This window comes from Entelurus aequoreus, linkage group LG27, assembly GCF_033978785.1.
Source record: "Entelurus aequoreus isolate RoL-2023_Sb linkage group LG27, RoL_Eaeq_v1.1, whole genome shotgun sequence".
Lineage (NCBI taxonomy): Eukaryota > Metazoa > Chordata > Actinopteri > Syngnathiformes > Syngnathidae > Entelurus > Entelurus aequoreus.
In genome coordinates, this window is record NC_084757.1 from 33,307,130 (window position 1) to 33,330,052 (window position 22,923).

The following is a 22,923-nucleotide window of genomic DNA, read 5'->3' on the forward strand; positions in this document are numbered from 1 at the left end:
GCTCTTCTTGGAGCATTATTAACCTCACTAGTCAAAGATCCTCTATGTGACAGGAGGGCTGTGCTGTGTTTATGCCAACTTTCTAATTCAAGTACTAGGTAGTATGTTCAATTATTTAACTAATTACATAGTTAACATGTGAATTAGTGAGATAGTTAGCGAGTTAAATAGTTAGCTAACATGTTAATTGGTATGCTATTTAGCTAGTTTACATGTTGATTAGTATGTTAGTCATCTAGTTAGCATGTTAATTAGTTCACTAACACGTTCATTAGTATGTTAGTTGGCTAACACATTGATTATTTGACTAATTACTTAGTTAACATGTTAATTAGTATGCTATTTAGCTAGTTTACATGTTGATTAGTATGTTAGTCATCTAGTTAGCATGTTAATTAGTTCGCTAACACGTTCATTAGTATGTTAGATGGCTAACACATTGATTATTTGACTAATTACTTAGTTAACATGTTAATTAGTATGTTAGTGAGTTAGTTATCATGTTAATCAGTGAGCTAACACGTTAATTTGTATGTTATTTAGCTAGTTTACATGTTGATTAGTATGTTAGTCATCTAGTTAGCATGTTAATTAGTTCGCTAACACGCTCATTAGTATGTTAGTTGGCTAACACATTGATTATTTGACTAATTACTTAGTTAACATGTTAATTAGTATGTTAGTGAGTTAGTAAGCATGTTAATCAGTGAGCTAACACGTTAATTTGTAGGTTATTTAGCTAGTTTACATGTTGATTAATATGTTACTGATTTAGTTAGCTAACATGTTAATTAGTATGTCAGTTAGCTAACACGTTGATTATTTAACCAATTACTTAGTTGACATGTTAATTGGTATGTTAGTGAGTTAGTTAGCTAACATGTTAAATAATATTTTACTTAATCAATATGTTAGTTAGCTAGTGTATTATTTAACTAATTAATTAGTTAACATCTTAATTAGTATGTTGGTGAGTCAGCTAGCATGTTAATTATCTAGCTAACATGTTAATTAATATGTTAGTTAGCTAGTGTATTAATTATTTAACTAATTACTTAGTTAACATGTTAATTAGTATGTTAGTGAGTTAGTAAGCATGTTAATTGGTGAGCTAACACGTTAATTTGTATGTTATTTAGCTAGTTTACATGTTGATTAATATGTTACTGATTTAGTTAGCTAACACGTTAATTAGTATGTCAGTTAGCTAACACATTGATTATTTAACCAATTACTTAGTTGACATGTTAATTGGTATGTTAGTGAATTAGTTGGCTAACATGTTAATCAATATTTTACTTAGCTAGCACATTGATTTTTGAACTAATTACTTAGTTAACACGTTCATTAGTATGTTGGTGAGTCAGCTAGCATGTTAATTAGTTAGCTAACATGTTAATCAATATGTTAATTAGCTAGTGTATTAATTATTTAACTAATTACTTAGTTGACATCTTAATTAGTATGTTAGTGAGTCAGCTAGTATGTTAATTAGTTAGCTAACATGTTAATTAATATGTTAGTTAGCTAGTGTATTAATTATTTAAGTAATTACTTATTTAACATGTTAATTAGTTTGTTAGTGAGTTAGTAAGCATGTTAATTGGTGAGCTAAGATGTTAATTAGTATGTTATTTAGCTAGTATACATGTTGATTTGTATGTTAGTGATTTAGTTAGCATGTTAAATAGTTCGCTAACACGTTAATTAGTATGTTAGTTAGCTAACACATTTATTATTCAACTAATTACTTAGTTGACATGTTAATTAGTATGTTAGTGAGTTGGCTAGCATGTTAATTAGTAAGCTAACACCTTCATTAATATGCTATTTAGCTAGCACATTGATTATTTAATTAATTATTTAGTTAACATCTTAATTAGTATGGAAGTGGGTTAGTTATGTTAATTAGTTAGCTAACATGTTAATTAATATGTTAGTTAGCTAGTACATTGATTATTTAATTAATTGTTTAGTTAACATCTTAATTAGTATATTAGTGAGTTAGTTATCATGTTAATCAGTGAGCTAACATGTTAATTAGTATGTTATTTAGCTAGTTTACATGTTGATTAGTATGTTAGTGAGTTAGTTAGAGTGTTGATTAGTTAGCTAACACTTTAATTAGTATGTTAGTTAGCTAGCACATTGCTTATTTAACTAATTACTGAGTTAACATGTGAATTAGTATGTTAGTGAGTTAGCTAGCATGTTAATTAGTTAGCTAACACGTTAATTAATATATTATTTAGCTAGCATGTTAATTAGTTAGCTAACACGTTAATTAATGTTATTTAGCTAGCACATTGATTATTGAACTAATTATTTAGTTAACATGTTAATTATTATGTTAGTGAGTTAGTTATGTTAATCAGTGAGCTAACACGTTAATTAGTATGTTATTTAGGTAGTTTACATGTTGATTTGTATGTTAGTGATTTAGATAGCATGTTGATTAGTTCGCTAACACGTTAATTAGTATGTTAGTTAGCTAGTACATTGTCTATTTAACTAATTACTTAGATAACATGTTAATTAGTATGTTAGTGAGTTAGCTAGCATGTTAATTGGTTAGATAATACACGTTAATTAATATGTTATTTAACTAGCACATTGATTTATTAATAATTTAGTTAACATCTTAATTAGTATGTTAGTGAGTTAGTTAGCATGTTAATTAGTTAGCTAACATGTTAATTAATGTGTTAGTTAGCTAGTTGATTAATTATTTCACTAATGACTTAGTTAACATGTTAATGAATGTTAGTGAGTTAGCTAGCATGTTAATTAGTTAGCTAACACGTTAATAATATGTTATTTAGCTAGCACATTATTTATTTAGTTAACATCTTAATTAATATGTTAGTGAGTTAGTTATCATGTTAAATGGTTAGCTAACATGTTAATTAAAATGTCAGTTAGCAAGTATATTGATTATTTCACTAATTACTTAGTTAACATGTTAATTAGTGTATTAGTGAGTTAGTTATCATGTTAATCAGTTAGCTAACACGTTAATTAGTATGCTATTTAGCTAGTCTACATTTTTAGTATGGTAGTGAGTTAGTTAGAGTGTTAATTAGTTAGCTGACATGTTAAATAATATATTAGCTAGCACATTGAGTATTTAACTAATTACTTAGTTAACATGTTCATTAGTATGTTAGTGAGTCGGCTAGCATGTTAATTAGTTAGCTAACACGTTAATTAATATGTTATTTAGCTAGCACATTGAGCTAGCATGTTAATTAGTTAGTTAACATCCTAATTATTATGTTAGTAAGTTAGTTATCATGTTAACTAGTTAGCAAACACACTAATTAGTATGATAGTTAGCTAGCACATTGATTATTTAACTAATTACTTTGATATGATGTTAGTTGGTATGTTAGTGAGTTAGTTAGCGGGTTAATTAGCTAGATAACACGTTAATTAGTATGTATGTTAGCTAGCACATTGATTATTTAACTTCTTACCCAGTTAACATGTTGAATAGTATGTTAATTATTTAATTAGCATGCTAATTAGTTGACTAACTTGTTAATTAGTATGTTAGTTAGCTAGTACATTTATTATTTAACTTCTTACCCAGTTAACATGTTGATTAGTGTTCATTAGTTAATTAGCATGTTAATTAGTTAGCTAACATGTTAATTAGTATGTTACTTAGCTAGTACATTGATTATTTAACTAATTACTTAGTTAACATGTTAATTAGTATGTCAGTGACTTAGTTAGCATTTGAATTATTAGCAAACATTTTAAATATTAAGTTAGTTAAGAAGCACATTGATTACTTAATGAGTATGTTTTTGAGTTAGTTAGCATGTGAATTAGTTAGCAAACATTTTAATGAATATGATAGTTAGCTAGCTCATTGTTTAGTTAGCCAGTTTCTTAGCTAACATGATAATTAGTATGTTTGTGAGTTAGTTATCTTGTGAATTAGTTAGCTAACATGTTAATTAGTGTGATAGTTAGCTAGCACATTGATTAGTGAGCTAGTTTCTTAGCTAACATGTTAATTAGTATGTTTGTGAGTTAGTTATCTTGTGAATTAGTTAGCTAACTTGTTAATTAGTGTGATAGTTAGTTAGCACATTGATTAGTGAGCTAGTTTCTTAGCTAACATGTTAATTAGTATGTTTGTGAGTTAGTTATCTTGTGAATTAGTTAGCTAACATGTTAATTAGTGTGATAGTTAGCTAGCGCATTGATTAGTGAGCTAGTTTCTTAGCTAACATGTGAGTCAGCATGTTTGAGAGTTAGTTAGCATGTGAATTAGTTGGTTAACATGTTACTTGTATGATAGTTAGCTAGTTTCTTAGCTAACAGTATGTCTGTAAGTCAGTTAGCGCACTAATTAGTATGTTAGCGTTTGACAAGAAGTGTTCAGAGGAAGCTTTCGAGGAGTTCCTTCCAAAGTCTGCTGAGGTCAGCAGAATCTCAGAGTGGGTGTGAAAAGCGAGAGAGGAGCGTGAGAACATAACGAGGGCGTGTGAAGATCATTTTAATGTTCTTCATCCATGACAACATTTTCTTTCATCACAACAAACCTCACCAGGATTTTTCTTCCACACAAAGTTGGCAGTCAAAGTTCCCAAAATGTAGTTTGTTGTTGTTGTTGTTTACCATTTGGCCAAGCCCACATGGACTATAGCAGTTAGTTATTCACAGGAGACCTTTTTACACAACTTGTTTTAATGGCCTAACCTGCTCAGCGGCCTAGTGGTTAGAGTGTCCGCCCTGAGATGGGTAGGTTGGGAGTTCAAACCCCGGCCGAGTCATACCAAAGACTATAAAAATGGGAGCCATTACCTCCCTGCTTGGCATCAAGGGTTGGAATTGGGGGTTAAATCATCAAAAATGATTCCCGGGTGCGGCCACCGCTGCTGCTCACTGCTCCCCTCACCTCCCAGGGGGTGTATAAGGGGATCGGTTAAATGCAGAGGACACATTTCACAACACTTAGTGTGTGTGTGACAATCATTGGTACTTTAACTTAACTTTAACTAAGCACTCTCAATAATAATTCTATGGCTTAATGACTTTTTTTTTGTCACGTTGTGTAAATGGTAAATAAAAACAGAATACAATGATTTGCTAATCCTTTTCAACTTATATTCAATTGAGTAGACTGCAAAGACAAGATATTTCATGTTCACACTGAGAAACTTCTTCTTTTTTTTTTTTTTGCAAATAATCATTCAGTTAAAATTTAATGGCAACAACACATTGCAAAAAAGTTGTCACGGGGGCATGTTCACCACTGTGTTACATGGCCTTTCCTTTTAACAACACTCAGTAAAGGTTTGGGAACTGAGGAGACACATTTTTGAAGCTTCTCAGGTGGAATTCTTTCCCATTCTTGCTTGATGTACAAATTAAAGGCCTACTGAAAGCCACTACTAGCGACCACGCAGTCTGATAGTTCTTATATCAATGATGAAATCTTAACATTGCAACACATGCCAATATGGCCGGGTTAACTTATAAAGTGACATTTTAAATTTCCCGGGGAACTTCCGGTTCAAAACGCCTTTGGAGGATGACGTATGCGTGTGACGTAGCCAGTTTAACAGAGGTGTGGCTCCCCCATTGAAGCCAGTACGAAATAGCTCTGTTTCCATGTCATTATTCCACAGTATTCTGGACATCTGTGTTGGTGAATCTGTTGCAGTTTGTTCATTGCATCATGGAGAAAGAAGCTGAGCAAGCAAAGAAGAAAGTCGGTGCGAAGCGTCTATTTTGCGAGGGAAGTCAGCAACACAACATAGTCGGTGTTTCATTGTTTACATTCCCGAAAGATGCAGTCAAGATCGAAGAACTCGGACAACAGAAACTCTTACCAGGAGGACTTTGATTTGGATACACAGACGCGATACCGTGAGTACGTAGCTGCGCTTACAAACATTTGATCGCTTGCTATAACTAGCTCGAGCTAGTAGCTAAGAGCTAGCATAACAAACACCTAGGTGTTTGTTATGCGGGATTAATTTGTGGCATATTAAATATAAGCCTGGTTGTGTTGTGGCTAATAGAGTATATATATGTCTTGTGTTTATTTACTGTTGTAGTCATTCCCAGCTGAATATCAGGTCACCCCCGCACGCTTCCAAACATTTGATCGCTTGCCCGTACGTGCGTGTCATGTACGTAACTTTGGTTAAATATATAAGCTTTATGAACCTTGGGTTAGGTGAACGGTTGTTTGGGCTGAGTGAGTGTGTGTGTTGTGCAGGTGTTTGAATTGTATTGGCGGGTTATATATACAGGATCCCGTCCATATTACCCGCTCGAGCTATAACTAGCTCGAGCTAGTAGCTAGGAGCTAGCATAACAAACACCTAGGTGTTTTTATGTGGGATTAATTTGTGGCATATTAAATATAAGCCTGGTTGTGTTGTGGCTAATAGAGTATATATATGTCTTATTTTGGTATTTAATATTAAAATAATTGTTTATTCTGGTATAATATATGCTGTTCTTGCTTCACCAGCAGCAGACAAATATAATGCATTAAATATAGTTTAAGGCATTTTATATGTTTTTAAGCAAAGTTGTTGTTTTTTAAAAGCAGAAACGAGAATTTTTTATTTTTATTTTGTTTGTTTACTTTTTCTATAACACCAATTTTTAAACTTTTTATTTAAAAGTAGAATAAAGTCTGAAAACGTTTGATTACCTCAACCATTTTGTTATATTTTCAGCCATTGTTGTTATTTTGTGTGCGTCTTTTCCAGACACAACTTCCTTCAGGCTTCTGATTGGTTGGAATTGCCCTACGTTTACTGGCTATAGCGCCCCCTGTTGCCTGGGCATGCAGGTGACAGCCTGCTAATACGTTTTTATTTTGGTTTTAAAGGCTGTTTTTTTTGCAAAGTAAAATGTAAAAAGCGTAAAAGCGTCCGTTTGACTTGAGGACAAAGAGGAGACAATTTAGCGGCCATGAGACATAAAGAGCAAAACAAAGCAGCCATTGTGGTTTTTGAACTTGGGGTCTTTTTTCGTCTTTTGAGAGAACAGAAAAAAAAAGAAGCACATTCTTAACCGCTCTGTGTTTTGGTCACATGTCAGAGACGTCCTGTGAAGACACTTCTGTTGAAACTTTTGTGTCAACGTTAGCTTAGCGCTAAGCTACATATTCTAAGTATTTGTTATGCATGTAGTGTTGCATATTGACCCAATATATATATATATATATATATATATATATATATATATATATATATATATATATATATATATATATATATATATATGTTAACTATATATATATATATATATATATATATATATATATAGTTAACATGTCGATTTGTATGTTAGTGAGTTAGTTATGATGTTAACTAGTTAGCTAACATGCTAAATAGTATGTTAGTTAGCTAGCACATTGATTATTCAACTAATTACTTAGATAACATGTTAATTGGTATGTTAGCAAGTTAGTTAGTGGGTTAATTAGCTAGATAACACGTTAATTAGTATGTTTGTTAGCTAGCACATTGATTATTTAACTACTTACCCAGTTAACATGTTGATTTGTATGCTATTGAGTAAATGTGCATATTAATTAGTTAGCTAACATTAATTAGCATGTTAGTTAGCTAGTACATTCATTTATTTAACTAATTACCTAGTTAACAGGTTAATTAGTATGTTAGTGAGTTAGTTAGCATTTGAATTATTAGCAAACATTTTAAATATTAAGTTAGTTAACAAGCACATTGATTAGTTAGATAGTATCCCAGCTAACATGTTAAAGAGTATGTTTTTGAGTTAGTTAGAATGTGAATTAGTTAGCTAACATGTTAATTAATATGATAGTTGGCTAGCTCATTGTTTGGTTAACTAGTTTCTTAGCTAACATGTTAATTAGTATGTTTGCGAGTTAGTTATCTTGTGAATTAGTTAGCTAACATGTTAATTAGTATGTTTTTGAGTTAGTTAGAATGTGAATTAGTTAGCTAACATGTTAATTAATATGATAGTTGGCTAGCTCATTGTTTGGTTAACTAGTTTCTTAGCTAACATGTTAATTAGTATGTTTGTGAGTTAGTTATCTTGTGAATTAGTTAACTAACATGTTAATTAGTATGTTTTTGAGTTAGTTAGAATGTGAATTAGTTAGCTAACATGTTAATTAATATGATAGTTGGCTAGCTCATTGTTTGGTTAACTAGTTTCTTAGCTAACATGTTAATTTGTATGTTTGCGAGTTAGTTATCTTGTGAATTAGTTAGCTAACATGTTAATTAGTATGTTTTTGAGTTAGTTAGAATGTGAATTAGTTAGCTAACATGTTAATTAATATGATAGTTGGCTAGCTCATTGTTTGGTTAACTAGTTTCTTAGCTAACATGTTAATTAGTATGTATGAGAGCGGCCCATTCTTTCACAAATGTTTGTAGAAACAGTCTCCATGTCTAAGTGCTTGATTTCATACACCTGTGATTAGTGATTAGGACACCTGATTCTCATCATTTGGATGGGTGGCCAAATACTTTTGGCAATATAGTGTATATATAATAGGGCTGTCAAAAATAACGAGTTAACTCATGTGATTAATTACAAAAAATATTGCATTAATCATGTATAGTTGCAGATTAATCAAACAATTTATTTAAATATTTTGAAAAAAATGTTGTTTACAGTATTTTGAGCGTGGGTTGATGTACTGTAAGGTCAGGGAAACCCGGGACAAAACTTTATATAATACTTTTACCAGGTTTTCAGCATATACATGATGTACATTCAAGTAAAACATAAAAAAAAATGTGTGTGTATGACAATCTGATGATGAAATTCCATTTGTGTCAAAATATTGGGGTCTTTTTTTAGGTTAATTTAAGCACTTTTTTTTTTACTGTGATAATCCAAATTCAAAAGTGTGACTAATCTGATGAAAATATTGATCATTTGACAGCACTATACAGGTTCGTTCCCCCGGGATGCAAACGGACCACTCCGGACAGGACGTGCAGGTAGGAACATGATTTATTTTTTAAATCAAACAAGTACCAAAAACGGAAAACAAGTCAGAGGAAAAACGTGCCGATTGCACTTGAAGCTAAGGCTACTACTTAGCATAGACCAGGGGTCGGCAACCCGCGGCTCCGGCTCTTTAGCGCCGCCCTAGTGGCTCTCTGAAGCTTTTTAAAAAATGTATGAAAAATGGAAAAAGATGAGGGGAACATTTTTTTTGTTTGTTTTAATATGGTTTCTGTAGGAGGACAAACATGACACAAAACTCCCTAATTGTTATAAATCACACTGTTTATATTAAACATGCTTCACTGATCCGAGTATTTGGCGAGCGCCGTTTTGTCCTACTAATTTTGGCGGTCCTTGAACTCACCTTACTTTGTTTACATGTATAACTTTCTCCGACTTTCTAGGACGTGTTTTATGCTACTTCTTCATCTGTCTCATTTGGTCCACCAAACTTTTAACGTCGTGCGTGAATGCACAAAGGTGAGTTTTGTTGATGTTATTGACTTGTGTGGAGTGCTAATCAGACATATTTGGTCACTGCAGGACTGCAAGCTAATCGATGCTAACATGCTATTTAGGCTAGCTATATGTACATATTGCATCATTATGCCTCATTTGTAGCTATATTTGAGCTCATTTAGTTTCCTTTAAGTCATCTCAATTCAATGTACATCTCATGACACACTATCTGTATGTAATATGGCTTTTAATTGTTTGCGGCTCCAGACAAATTTGTTTTTGTATTTTTGCTCCAATATGGCTCTTTCAACATTTTGGGTTGTGGACCCCTGGCATAGACTAAAGACACGCAATACTCACGTAACAGGAGCATGAAGCAAACGATGAAGCCAGGCCGACTGACCGGCAAAGGCAGGCTTAAATAATGCCTCTGATTAGTGCTCGGGGGAACAGGTGAGCGTCCCGACCACCAATCAGAAGCAGGTGAAAATAATAAGTAGCCAAGGTAACTAAACAAACTCAAGGGTGCACAACAACAGGAACTCAGGGAGTCCAAAACTAACAGAAAATAACAAAAACATGATCCGCGCTACGTATCATGACAATCTGTTCAAAAAAAAAAAAAAAATAAATAAATATACATATATATATATATATATATAAATATATATATATATATATATATATATATATATATATATATATATATATATATATATATATATATATATATATATATATACACTACCGTTCAAAAGTTTGGGGTCACTCAAACAATTTTGTGGAATAGCCTTCATTTCTAAGAACAAGAATAGACTGTCGAGTTTCAGATGAAAGTTCTCTTTTTCTGGCCATTTTGAGCGTTTAATTGACCCCACAAATGTGATGCTCCAGAAACTCAATCTGCTCAAAGGAAGGTCAGTTTTGTAGCTTCTGTAACGAGCTAAACTGTTTTCAGATGTGTGAACATGATTGCACAAGGGTTTTCTAACCATCAATTAGCCTTCTGAGCCAATGAGCAAACACATTGTACCATTAGAACACTGGAGTGATAGTTGCTGGAAATGGGCCTCTATACACCTATGTAGATATTGCACCAAAAAGCAGACATTTGCAGCTAGAATAGTCATTTACCACATTAGCAATGTATAGAGTGTATTTCTTTAAAGTTAAGACTAGTTTAAAGTTATCTTCATTGAAAAGTACAGTGCTTTTCCTTCAAAAATAAGGACATTTCAATGTGACCCCAAACTTTTGAACGGTAGTGTATGTATATATATATATATATATATATATATATATATATATATATATATATATATATATATATATATATATATATATATATATATATATACACCCGAATGCAGCTGAGATAGGCTCCAGCACCCCCCGCCACCCCGAAAGGGATAAAATGGATATATATATATATATATATATATATATATATATATATATATATATATATATATATATATATATATATATATATATATATATATATATATATATATATAAATATAATGTCAAAATAAGTTTTAAAAAAAAAGGTTCAACTCTTCCTGTTTAGCACTCAGATGCTGAAAGACAAAAATAATAATGTAATAATAATTTTATCCAGCAAATATATGCATGTATTAACATATTAATGCCATTTTTTTAACCTATTTTCTTATTATTATTTTTTTATAGCATGGATTGGTGCTAAAAAGAGCAGTTGGAGGGTGAATCCTGTTTTAAAGCAAAAAGAACATTGTATGTACTTTATGTCAAGCAAGTCAAAAGTTTAGGGACACTTTTCCATTTGTTAGCAAGAGGAAGCGTCTATAAACTTTTCATGTATCAAAAGTTTCCTCTCCCTGGTAATAAATGTTTATATTTCATATTTTTATGGAGGGTGAAGTGGGACGAAATCAAATAAATAAATACTTGACTAAAATGCTTTATTCGTTAATTAGGTTTTATTTGTTGGCGTCTTTCCTGCCAGGCAATAAACACAACAAATAGTAAGGCATCCATAATAAGAGTCACAATGAAAAACGACGTCATTAACTTAAATAAGCACTTTTGAACACTTTGATTTGAAAATGTCATGAGCTTAAATTTATGTTATTAAATATGTCATTTATTAATCTAATACATCATTTTATGTCCATATTCATCCAACAACGTCATTCTTTATTTCACACTTTAATCAAATATTCCTATATTTAGTCGAGTATTTGTCAAATCATTCCCAAAATGTAATCCTTTAGCTCACGTGTCAGTGGGCGGGGCTAAGAGGAACCTCGTCCAATGAGTGCAATGAAGCGGACGTGGCGACTAACCAATCAGGTGTTAGGACCCGCCCACTGACTTTGACAGCAGCAAATCAATTCCTCAAGTGCTGACACGAAAACATTCAATAAATCATCAATACATGAAAGAACTCAATTGAAATAATTCAACTGCAGAATATATATAACATAAATAAGTAATATGTATTACATATATATTTATATGTTTATTATTAGACTGTAATTAATATACAATCAATTGTGAAAGGAAGTTGCAATATATTTCATATTAAATGGACACTTTTGATGACATCATTATTTGTTTCCTTCTGTCCCACAAAATGAAGCAAAATTAAAGATTTTAGTAATTCATGTTTGTGATCATCTTCTAGTGGATGAAGGACATTTTTGGCTCATTTTGGCAAACTTAACCTTCCTTGGCAGAAGAAAAATAAATCAAAAAGTGTCTCCTCCCTCAGGAATGACCGCCATCTTTGTCTGTGTGTGTGTGTGTGTGTGTGTGTATGTGTGTGTGTGTGTGTGTGTGTGTGTGTGTGTGTGTGTTCAAGTGAGATCCTGGATGGGGAAGACCAGTCTGGTTCCGCGGCTCAGTTCCCTGGAGTCCAGGTCCCGCTGGAGGGCCTCCTCCGACGTGCTGCTGCTCCCTCGTCCGTTGGAGCTCCATCCCGCCCCCCCGTCGCCAGACACCCCGTTTGTGGCGATGGCCGTGTCTCCGAACGTGAAGGTCAGGTCGCCATCGTTGCGGATCAGGTCGCAGTCCGGGTCCCTCGGCTGCTCGTGGTTCTGGAAGGTTAATTGGGAGGATTAGTCAAAGATCCTCTATATGACAGGAGTGCTGCCTTTGTTGACATGTCATATTCAATTGAATGCACTACAAAGACAACATATTTGATGTCAAACTCATAAACTTCTTTTTTTTTTGTGCAAATAATCATTAACTTAGAATTTCATGGCTGCAACACGTGCCAAAGTAGTTGGGAAAGGGCATGTTCACCACTGTGTTACATGGCCTTTCCTTTTAACAACACTCAGTAAACGTTTGGGAACTGAGGAGACACATTTTTGAAGCTTCTCAGGTGGAATTCTTTCCCATTCTTGCTTGATGTACAGCTTAAGTTGTTCAACAGTCCGGGGGTCTCCCTTGTGCTATTTTAGGCTTCACACATTTTCAATGGGAGACAGGTCTGGACTACAGGCAGGCCAGTCTAGTACCCGCACTCTTTTACTATGAAGCCACGCTGTTGCAACACGTGGCTTGGCATTGTCTTGCTGAAATAAGCAGGGGCGTCCATGGTAACGTTGCTTGGATGGCACCATATGTTGCTCCAAAAGCTGTATGTACCTTTCAGCATTAATGGTGCCTTCACAGATGTGTAAGTTACCCATGTCTTGGGCACTAATACACCCCCATACCATCACACATGCTGGCTTTTACACTTTGCGTCAATAACAGTCTGGATGGTTCGCTTCCCCTTTGGTCCGGATGACACAATGTCGAATATTTTCAAAAGCAATTTGAAATGTGGACTCGTCAGACCACAGAACACTTTTCCACTTTGTATCAGTCCATCTTAGATGAGCTCTGGCCCAGCGAATCCGACGGCGTTTCTGGGTGTTGTTGATAAACGGCTTTCGCCTTGCATAGGAGAGTTTTAACTTGCACTTACAGATGTAGCGACCAACTGTAGTTACTGACAGTGGGTTTCTGAAGTGTTCCTGAGCCCATGTGGTGATATCCTTTACACACTGATGTCGCTTGTTGATGCAGTACCGCCTGAGGGATGGAAGGTCACGGGCTTAGCTGCTTGCGTGCAGTGATTTCTCCAGATTCTCTGAACTCTTTGATGATATTACGGAGCGTAGATGGTGAAATCCCTAAATTCCTTGCAATAGCTGGTTGAGAAAGGTTTTTCTTAAACTGTTCAATAATTTGCTCAGGCATTTGTTGACAAAGTGGTGACCCTCGCCCCATCCTTGTTTGTGAATGACTGAGCATTTCATGGAAGCTGCTTTTATACCCAATCATGGCACCCACCTGTTCCCAATTAGCCTGTTCACCTGTGGGATGTTCCAAATAAGTGTTTGATGAGCATTCCTCAACTTTATCAGTATGTATTGCCACCTTTCCCAACTACTTTGTCACGTGTTGCTGGCATCAAATTCTAAAGTTAATGATTATTTGCAAAAAAAAAAAAAAAAAGTTTATGAGTTTGAACATCAAATATGTTGTCTTTGTAGCATATTCAACTGAATCCATATTCAGTTGAATATGCTATCCTTTTGAAGCCATCTTGAAAAGGATTTGCAAATCATTGTATTCTGTTTATATTTACATCTAACACCATTTCCCAACTCATATGGAAACGGTGGTTTGTATATGTATTTCCACTATCTAAAAGGAAAAATCCGTAAATCACATTGTATGATTTTTGAATGATTTATTTGTATGTTACTGGGGTTCATAAGTATTTGCACACCTGACAATCAGCAAGAGCTGTCAGTCTACCTTAAAAAAAAAAGTCCACGTTTACCCCACCACTAATCACCCACCCACCACCCCTTTGAGCTCATTAAAGTCACCCGTGCAGCCCACAGTCAGTCAAGGTCCACCTGCTACCATGGGCAAGACCAAAGAGCTGCCAAAAGAGACCAGAGACTAAATTGTAGAGCTCCACAAAGCTGGAAAAGGCTGAGGGACACTTGGGAAGCAGCTTGGTGAGAATAGAACAGCAATTGTTAGAACATGGAAGAGGCTAAACATGGCCGCTAATCCTGGGGCTCCATGTAAGATCTCTCCTGGTGCATGGCACACAAGACTCCCCTGCTTGAGTCAGCCCGTAACTTTTAGCACACATTCTAGGCTCTAACATGTTAGCATTCTAACTTTTAGCTCAAATTCTAGGCCCTAACATTTTAATATGCTAACTTTTAGCATATTATAAATATTAGCTTGCTAAATATAAACGCTTATTCTAGACAATAACATAATGGTTGCATTCTAACTTTTAGCACACATTCTAGGCCCTAACATGTTAAAATGTTAACTTTTAGCAGGTATTCTAGGCACGAACATGTTAACATGCCAACTTTTAGCACACATTCTAGGCCCTAACATGTTAGCATTCTAACTTTTAGCACACGTTCTAGGCCCTAACATGTTAGCATTCTAACTTTTAGCACACATTCTAGGCCCTAACATGTTAGCATGCTAACTTTTGGCATACGTTCTAGGTGCCAACATGTTAGCACGCTAACTTTTAACATACATTCTAGGGCCTAAGATGTTAGCATGCTAACTTTCAGCACACATTCTAGGCCCCAACATGTTAGCACGCTAACTTTTAGCACACATCCTAGGCCCCAATATATTAGCATGCTAACTTTTACCATACATTCTAGGCCCTAACATGTTAGCATGCTAACTTTTAACACACATTCTAGGGCCTAAGATGTGAGCATGCTAACTTTCAGCACACATTCTGGGCCCTGACATGTTAGTATGCTAACTTTTAGCACAAATTCTAGGGCCTAATATGTTTAAATGTTAACTTTTAGCAGATATACTAGGTGCTAACATGTTAACATGCCAACTTTTAGCACACATTCTAGGCCCTAACATGTTAGCAATCTAACTTTTAGCACAAATTCTAGGCCCTAACTTTTTAATATGCTAACTTTTAGCAAATTATAAATATTATCTTGCTAAATATAAACGCTTATTCTAGACAATAACATAATGGTTGCATTCTAACTTTTACCACACATTCTAGGCCCTAACATGTTAGAATTCTAACTTTTAGCACACATTCTAAGCCCTAACATTTTAATATGCTAACTTTTAGCATATTATAAATATTAGCTTGCTAAATATAAACGCTTATTCTAGACAATAACATAATGGTTGCATTCTAACTTTTAGCACACATTCTAGGCCCTAACATGTTAAAATGTTAACTTTTAGCAGGTATTCTAGGCACGAACATGTTAACATGCCAACTTTTAGCACACATTCTAGGCCCTAACATGTTAGCATTCTAACTTTTAGCACACATTCTAGGCCCTAACATGTTAGCATTCTAACTTTTAGCACACATTCTAGGCCCTAACATGTTAGCATGCTAACTTTTGGCATACGTTCTAGGTGCCAACATGTTAGCACGCTAACTTTTAACATACATTCTAGGGCCTAAGATGTTAGCATGCTAACTTTCAGCACACATTCTAGGCCCCAACATGTTAGCATACTAACTTTTAGCACACATTCTAGGCCCCAATATATTAGCATGCTAACTTTTACCATACATTCTAGGCCCTATCATGTTAAAATGTTAACTTTTAGCAGATTATCTAGGTGCTAACATGTTAACATGCCAACTTTTAGCACACATTCTAGGCCCTAACATGTTAGCATTCTAACTTTTAGCTCAAATTCTAGGCCCTAACATTTTAATATGCTAACTTTTAGCATATTATAAATATTAGCTTGCTAAATATAAACGCTTATTCTAGACAATAACATAATGGTTGCATTGTAACTTTTAGCACACATTCTAGGCCATAACATGTTAGCATTGTAACTTTTAGCACAAATTCTAGGCGATAACATGTTAGCATTCTAACTTTTAGCACACATTCTAGGCCCTAACATGTTAGCATGCTAACTTTTGGCATACGTTCTAGGTGCCAACATGTTAGCATGCCAACTTTTAACATACATTCTAGGGCCTAAGATGTTAGCATGCTAACTTTCAGCACACATTCTAGGCCCTGACATGTTAGCATGCTAACTTTTAGCACACATTCTAGGCCCTAACATGTTAGCATTCTAACTTTTAGCACACATTCTAGGCCCTAACATGTTAGGATTCTAACTTTTAGCACAAATTCTAAGCCCTAACATTTTAATATGCTAACTTTTAGCATATTATAAATATTAGCTTGCTAAATATAAACGCTTATTCTAGACAATAACATAATGGTTGCATTCTAACTTTTAGCACACATTCTAGGCCCTAACATGTTAGCATTCTAACTTTTAGCACACATTCTAGGCCCTAACATTTTAATATTCTAACTTTTAGCACACATTCTAGGCCCTAACATGTTAGCATCCTAACTTTTATCTCAAATTCTAGGCCCTAACATTTTAATATGCTAACTTTTAGCATATTATAAATATTAGCTTGCTAAATATAAACGCTTATTCTAGACAATAACATAATGGTTGCATTCTAACTTTTAGCACACATTCTAGGCCCTAACATGTTAGCATTCTAACTTTTAGCACAAATTCTAAGCCCTAACATTTTAATATGCTAACTTTTAGCATATTATAAATATTAGCTTGCTAAATATAAACGCTTATTCTAGACAATAATATAATGGTTGCATTCTAACTTTTAGCACACATTCTAGGCCCTAACATGTTAGCATTCTAACTTTTAGCACACATTCTAGGCCCTAACATTTTAATATTATAACTTTCAGCACACATTCTAGGCCCTAACATGTTAGCATCCTAACTTTTAGCTCAAATTCTAGGCCCTAACATTTTAATATGCTAACTTTTAGCATATTATAAATATTAGCTTGCTAAATATAAACGCTTATTCTAGACAATAACATAATGGTTGCATTCTAACTTTTAGCACACATTCTAGGCCATAACATGTTAGCATTCTAACCTTTAGCACACATTCTAGCCCCTAACATGTTAGCATACTAACTTTTGGCATACGTTCTAGGTGCCAACATGTTAGCATGCCAACTTTTAACATACATTCTAGGGCCTAAGATGTTAGCATGCTAACTTTCAGCACACATTCTAGGCCCTGACATGTTAGCATGCTAACTTTTAGCAAAAATCATACAATGTGATTTCTGGATTTTTTCTTTTTATATGATGTCTCTAATAGTGGACATTTCCCACCTCTCCCTCATTTCTAAGTGGGGGAACTTGCAAAGTTGCAGGCTGTGCAAATACCTCACTGTATATTATATTATATTATATTATATTACATATTTTTGAAGTTTTCAATCTTCCTCCATGAAGCAGGAAGTTGAAAAAATAAATAAATTCCACAGACGTGTTTTGCTTAACAAAAGACGTGCGATCCGACACCACATGAAACCACAAGTGATGACATTCGAAGAAGGTCAATAGCACGACTACTTCCTGTTGAAGAAGTTCAGTGGCATGACTACTTCCTGTTGAAGCAATTTAGTTGCACCACTACTTCCTGTTGAAGAAATTTAGTCGCACCATTACTTCCTGTTGAAGTTCAGTAGTACGACTACTTCCTGCTGAAGAAGGTCAGTAGTACGACTACTTCCTGCTGAAGAAGGTCAGTAGTACGACTACTTCCTGCTGAAGAAGTTCAGTAGTACGACTACTTACTGCTGAAGAAGGTCAGTAGTACGACTACTTCCTGCTGAAGAAGGTCAGTAGAACGACTACTTCCTGTGGCGTGACGTGTCACACTCATTGATCCTATGACCATCAATAGGTCGCCCGGGGCTACAGCGCAGGGGGGGCGGGGGGGCTGTATTTAAAATGACTCACATGGGAGATTACTGTGTCACCATGGTAACTTTGTGTCACCATGGTAACTGTCTTACTATGGTAACTTTTAGCAGTTTTCTAGGTGCTAACATGTTAACATGCCAACTTTTAGCACACATTCTAGCCCCTAACATGTTAGCATGCTAACTTTTAGCACGAATTCTAGGCCCTAACATGTTAAAATGTTAACTTTTAGCAGATATTCTAGGTGCTAACATGTTAACATGCCAACTTTTAGCACACATTCTAGCCCCTAACATGTTAGCATGCTAACTTTTAGCACGAATTCTAGGCCCTAACATGTTAAAATGTTAACTTTTAGCAGATATTCTAGGCATGAACATGTTAACATGCCAACTTTTAGCACACATTCTAGGCCCTAACATGTTAGCATGTTAACTTTTGGCATACGGTCTAGGTGCCAACATGTTAGCATGCTAACTTTTAGCAAAAATTCTAGGCCCTAACATGTTAAAATGTTAACTTTTAGCACACATTCTAGGCCCTAACATGTTAACATGCCAACTTTTAGCACACATTCTAGGCCCTAATATGTTTGCATGTTAACTTTTAGCATACGGACTAGGTGCCAACATGTTAGCATGCTAACTTTTAGCAAAAATTCTAGGCCCTAACATGTTAAAATGTTAACTTTTATCAGATATTCTAGGCACGAACATGTTAACATGCCAACTTTTAGCACACATCCTACGCCCTAACATGTTAGCATGTTAACTTTTGGCATACGGTCTAGGTGCCAACATGTTAACATGCCAACTTTTAGCACAAATACTAGGCCCTAACATGTTAAAATGTTAACTTTTAGCAGATACTTTAGGCACGAACATGTTAACATGCCAACTTTTAGCACACATTCTAGGCCCTAAAATGTTAGCATGTTAACTTTTAGCATACGGTCTAGGTGCCAACATGTTAGCATGCTAACTTTTAGCACAAATTCTAGGCCCTAACATGTTAAAATGTTAACTTTTAGCACACATTCTAGGCCCTAACATGTTAACATGCCAACTTTTAGCACACATTCTAGGCCCTAACATGTTAGCATGTTAACTTTTAGCATACGGACTAGGTGCCAACATGTTAGCATGCTAACTTTTAGCAAAAATTCTAGGCCCTAACATGTTAAAATGTTAACTTTTAGCAGATATTCTAGGCATGAACATGTTAACATGCCAACTTTTAGCACACATTCCAGGCCCTAACATGTTAGCATCGTAACTTTTAACACACATTCTAGGCCCTAACATGTTAGCATCGTAACTTTTAGCACACATTCTAGACCCTAACAAGTTAAAATGTTAACTTTTAGCAGATATTCTAGGCACGAACATGTTAACATGCTAACTTTTATCACACATTCTAGGCCCTAACATGTTAGCATCGTAACTTTTAGCACACATTCCAGGCCCTAACATGTTAGCATCGTAACTTTTAACACACATTCTAGGCCCTAACATGTTAGCATCGTAACTTTTAACACACATTCTAGACCCTAACAATTAAAATGTTAACTTTTAGCAGATATTGTAGGCACGAACATGTTAACATGCTAACTTTTATCACACATTCTAGGCCCTAACATGTTAGAATCGTAACTTTTAGCACACATTCTAGGCCCTAACATGTTAGCATTCTAACTTTTAGCACACATTCTAGCCCCTAACATGTTAGCATTCTAACTTTTAGCACACATTCTAGGCCCTAACATGTTAGCATTCTAACTTTTAGCACACATTGTAGCCCCTAACATGTTAGCATTCTAACTTTTAGCACACATTCTAGGCCCTAGCATGTTAGCATCGTAACTTTTAGGACACATTCTAGGCCCTAACATGTTAGCATTCTAACTTTTAGCACACATTCTAGCCCCTAACATGTTAGCATGCTAACTTTTAGCACAAATTCTAGGCCCTAACATGTTAAAATGTTAACTTTTAGCAGATATTATCTAGGTGCTAACATGTTAACATGCCAACTTTTAGCACACATTCTAGCCCCTAACATGTTAGCGTGCTAACTTTTAGCACACATTCTAGGCCCTAACATTTTAATATGCTAACTTTTAGCATATTATAAATGTTAGCCTGCTAAATATAAAAGCTTATTCTAGACAATAACACAAAGTTAAAGTACCAATGATTGTCACACACACACACTAGGTGTGGCAAAATTATTCTCTGCATTTGACCCATCACCCTTGATCACCCCCTGGAAGGTGAGGGGAGCAGTGAGCAGCAGCGGTGGCCACGCCCGGGTAATCATTTTTGTTGATTTAACCCCCAATTCCAACCCTTGGTAATAGCATGCGAACCGTTAGCGTTCATTCCAGGCCCTTTTTTGTGGTGCAAGGCAACTTTTGGGTAGTGTTGTTGCGGCTGGAACTCACCTCAGAGGACCTGGTGGCGGTGAGGCAGCTGGCCAAGGGTGCGCAGTAGGCGGGCAGCGTGGACGTGAGCGGGGGGCCGCTGTGTGTCAACATGGGCTTCAGGTAACTACACGCCTTATTAAGGAGAAAAGGTGTAAATACTAGTACTCAGATGAAGTAGTACACAAATACTAGTACTCAGATGAAGTAGTACACAAATACTAGTACTCAGATGAAGTAGTACACAAATACTAGTACTCAGATGAAGTAGTACACAGAAGAGGATACTTGTGGTCGAAGGAGTACCACATCCTGAAGAGCCAGGCGCTTTCTTGCTTGCTTTTACTTTCACTTCCATCCTGCACAAATATGAGAAGACATTTTCACACGCGAGTTAAAAAAGACAATGATCATGTTCAGTTGCATTGTGGGTAATGTAGGCAGGACTACATGGTACACTTTAATTGTGTTTAAGCTGGCAAAAATACTTCCAAGTGTGAGTATTGGATCCATTTTGCTTACCTCAGCAGAATAAAAATCCTATGTTAGTTTACACCAAATATTATTACATAAATAACACATTTTTGGAAAATAAAATATATATATTTTTTAATTGATTATGTAATTATATAATATTAGAAATAATATGGTAGAATTAATAACATCTTATTCATATTGTTGTGGCTATAAATGACACACAATTTTATTATGAAAACATATATTATCACACATTACTTACATTAAAATATGAATTAATTAGTCAAGTAATAAATAAATGAATATAAATTATTTAGGTAGAAGATTAAATAAAAGTTTGTAAATCTTCTTACTTTTGAAAAATTATATTCATTTATGGTGATTCTTTACATATTTTTCTATGGAATATTACTACTACTCTATGAATATTTTGTTAATATTTGCTATTTTTTATAATTATATTCATTTATGGTGATTCTTTACATATTTTTCTATGGAATATTACTACTATTATATGAATATTTTGCTAATATTTGCTTCTTTTTTTTTTAAAATTATATTCATTTATGGTGATTCTTTACATATTTTTCTATGGAATATTACTACTACTCTATGAATATTTTATTAATATTTGCTATTTTTGATGTTACATTTTTTATTGAAAATAATTTTTATTTACAAAATATCATCAGAAATTGACATAAAATACTAAATATAATATTTGCTATTTTTTTAAATTATATTCATTTATGGTGATTCTTTACATATTTTTCTATGGAATGTTGCCACTATATGAATATTTTGCTAATATTTGCAATTTTTTTATGTTAAATTTTGATTGAAAATATTTGTTATTGATTATATATTTACAAAATATCATCATAAATTGACATAAAATAATAAACACTAAATATAGCAGCTGAGTAATACTTTCATGGCTATCAATCCCACACATTTTTATTATGATTTTTTTTTTACAAACATAAGTTAACATTATAAATGAATTAATTAGTCAAGTAATAAATAAATTAATATAAATAATTTAGGTAGAAGATTAATTAAAAGTTTGTTTGTCTTGCTACTTTTTTTAAATTAAAAATGCTTTACATATTTTGCTATAGAATGTTACTACTACTCTATGAATATTTTGTTAATATTTGCTACTTTTGATGCTACATTTTTTTATTGAAAATAATTTTTATTTACAAAATATCATCAGAAATTGACGTAAAATAATAAATAGTCAATATAGCAGCTGAGTAATACTTTCATGGCTATCAATCCCACACATTTTATTATGAAAACATTTTTTATAACAATAAGTTGACATAAACAATTAATAAGTCAAGTAATAAATAAATGAATATAAATCATTTAGGTAGAAGATTAATTAAAAGTTTGTTTGTCTTGCTACTTTTCAAAAAATTATATTCAATTATTGTGATTCTTTACATATTTTTCTATGGAATATTAACACTACTCTATGAATATTTTATTAATATTTGCTATTTTTGATGTTACATTTTTTATTGATTATATAATTACAAAATATCAGAAATTGACGTAAAATAATAAATAGTCAATACAGCAGCTGAGTAATACTTTCATGGCTATCAATCCCACACATTTTATTATGAAAATATTTTTTAGAAAAATAAGTTGACATAAACAATGAATTAATTAGTCAAGTAATAAATAAATGAAAATAAATCATTTAGGTAGAAGATTAATTAAAAGTTTGTAAATCT

At 33.8% G+C, this 22,923-nt stretch overlaps 1 protein-coding gene across 1 annotated transcript in view; it reads right to left on the reverse strand.

Annotated features, from left to right (window-relative positions):
• Positions 1–11,410: 11,410 nt before the first annotated feature.
• slc9a7 (solute carrier family 9 member 7) overlaps positions 11,411–22,923 on the reverse strand; it is a 54,157-nt gene continuing 42,644 nt past the window's right edge. Inside the window, exons 14-16 of the mRNA XM_062039281.1 lie at positions 20,987–21,057; positions 20,720–20,825; positions 11,411–12,533 (exon numbers count right to left, since the gene is read on the reverse strand). Coding sequence (XP_061895265.1) covers positions 12,294–12,533; positions 20,720–20,825; positions 20,987–21,057 — 417 coding nt within the window. The 3' untranslated portion in view covers positions 11,411–12,293. The remainder of the gene's footprint in view (positions 12,534–20,719; positions 20,826–20,986; positions 21,058–22,923) is intronic.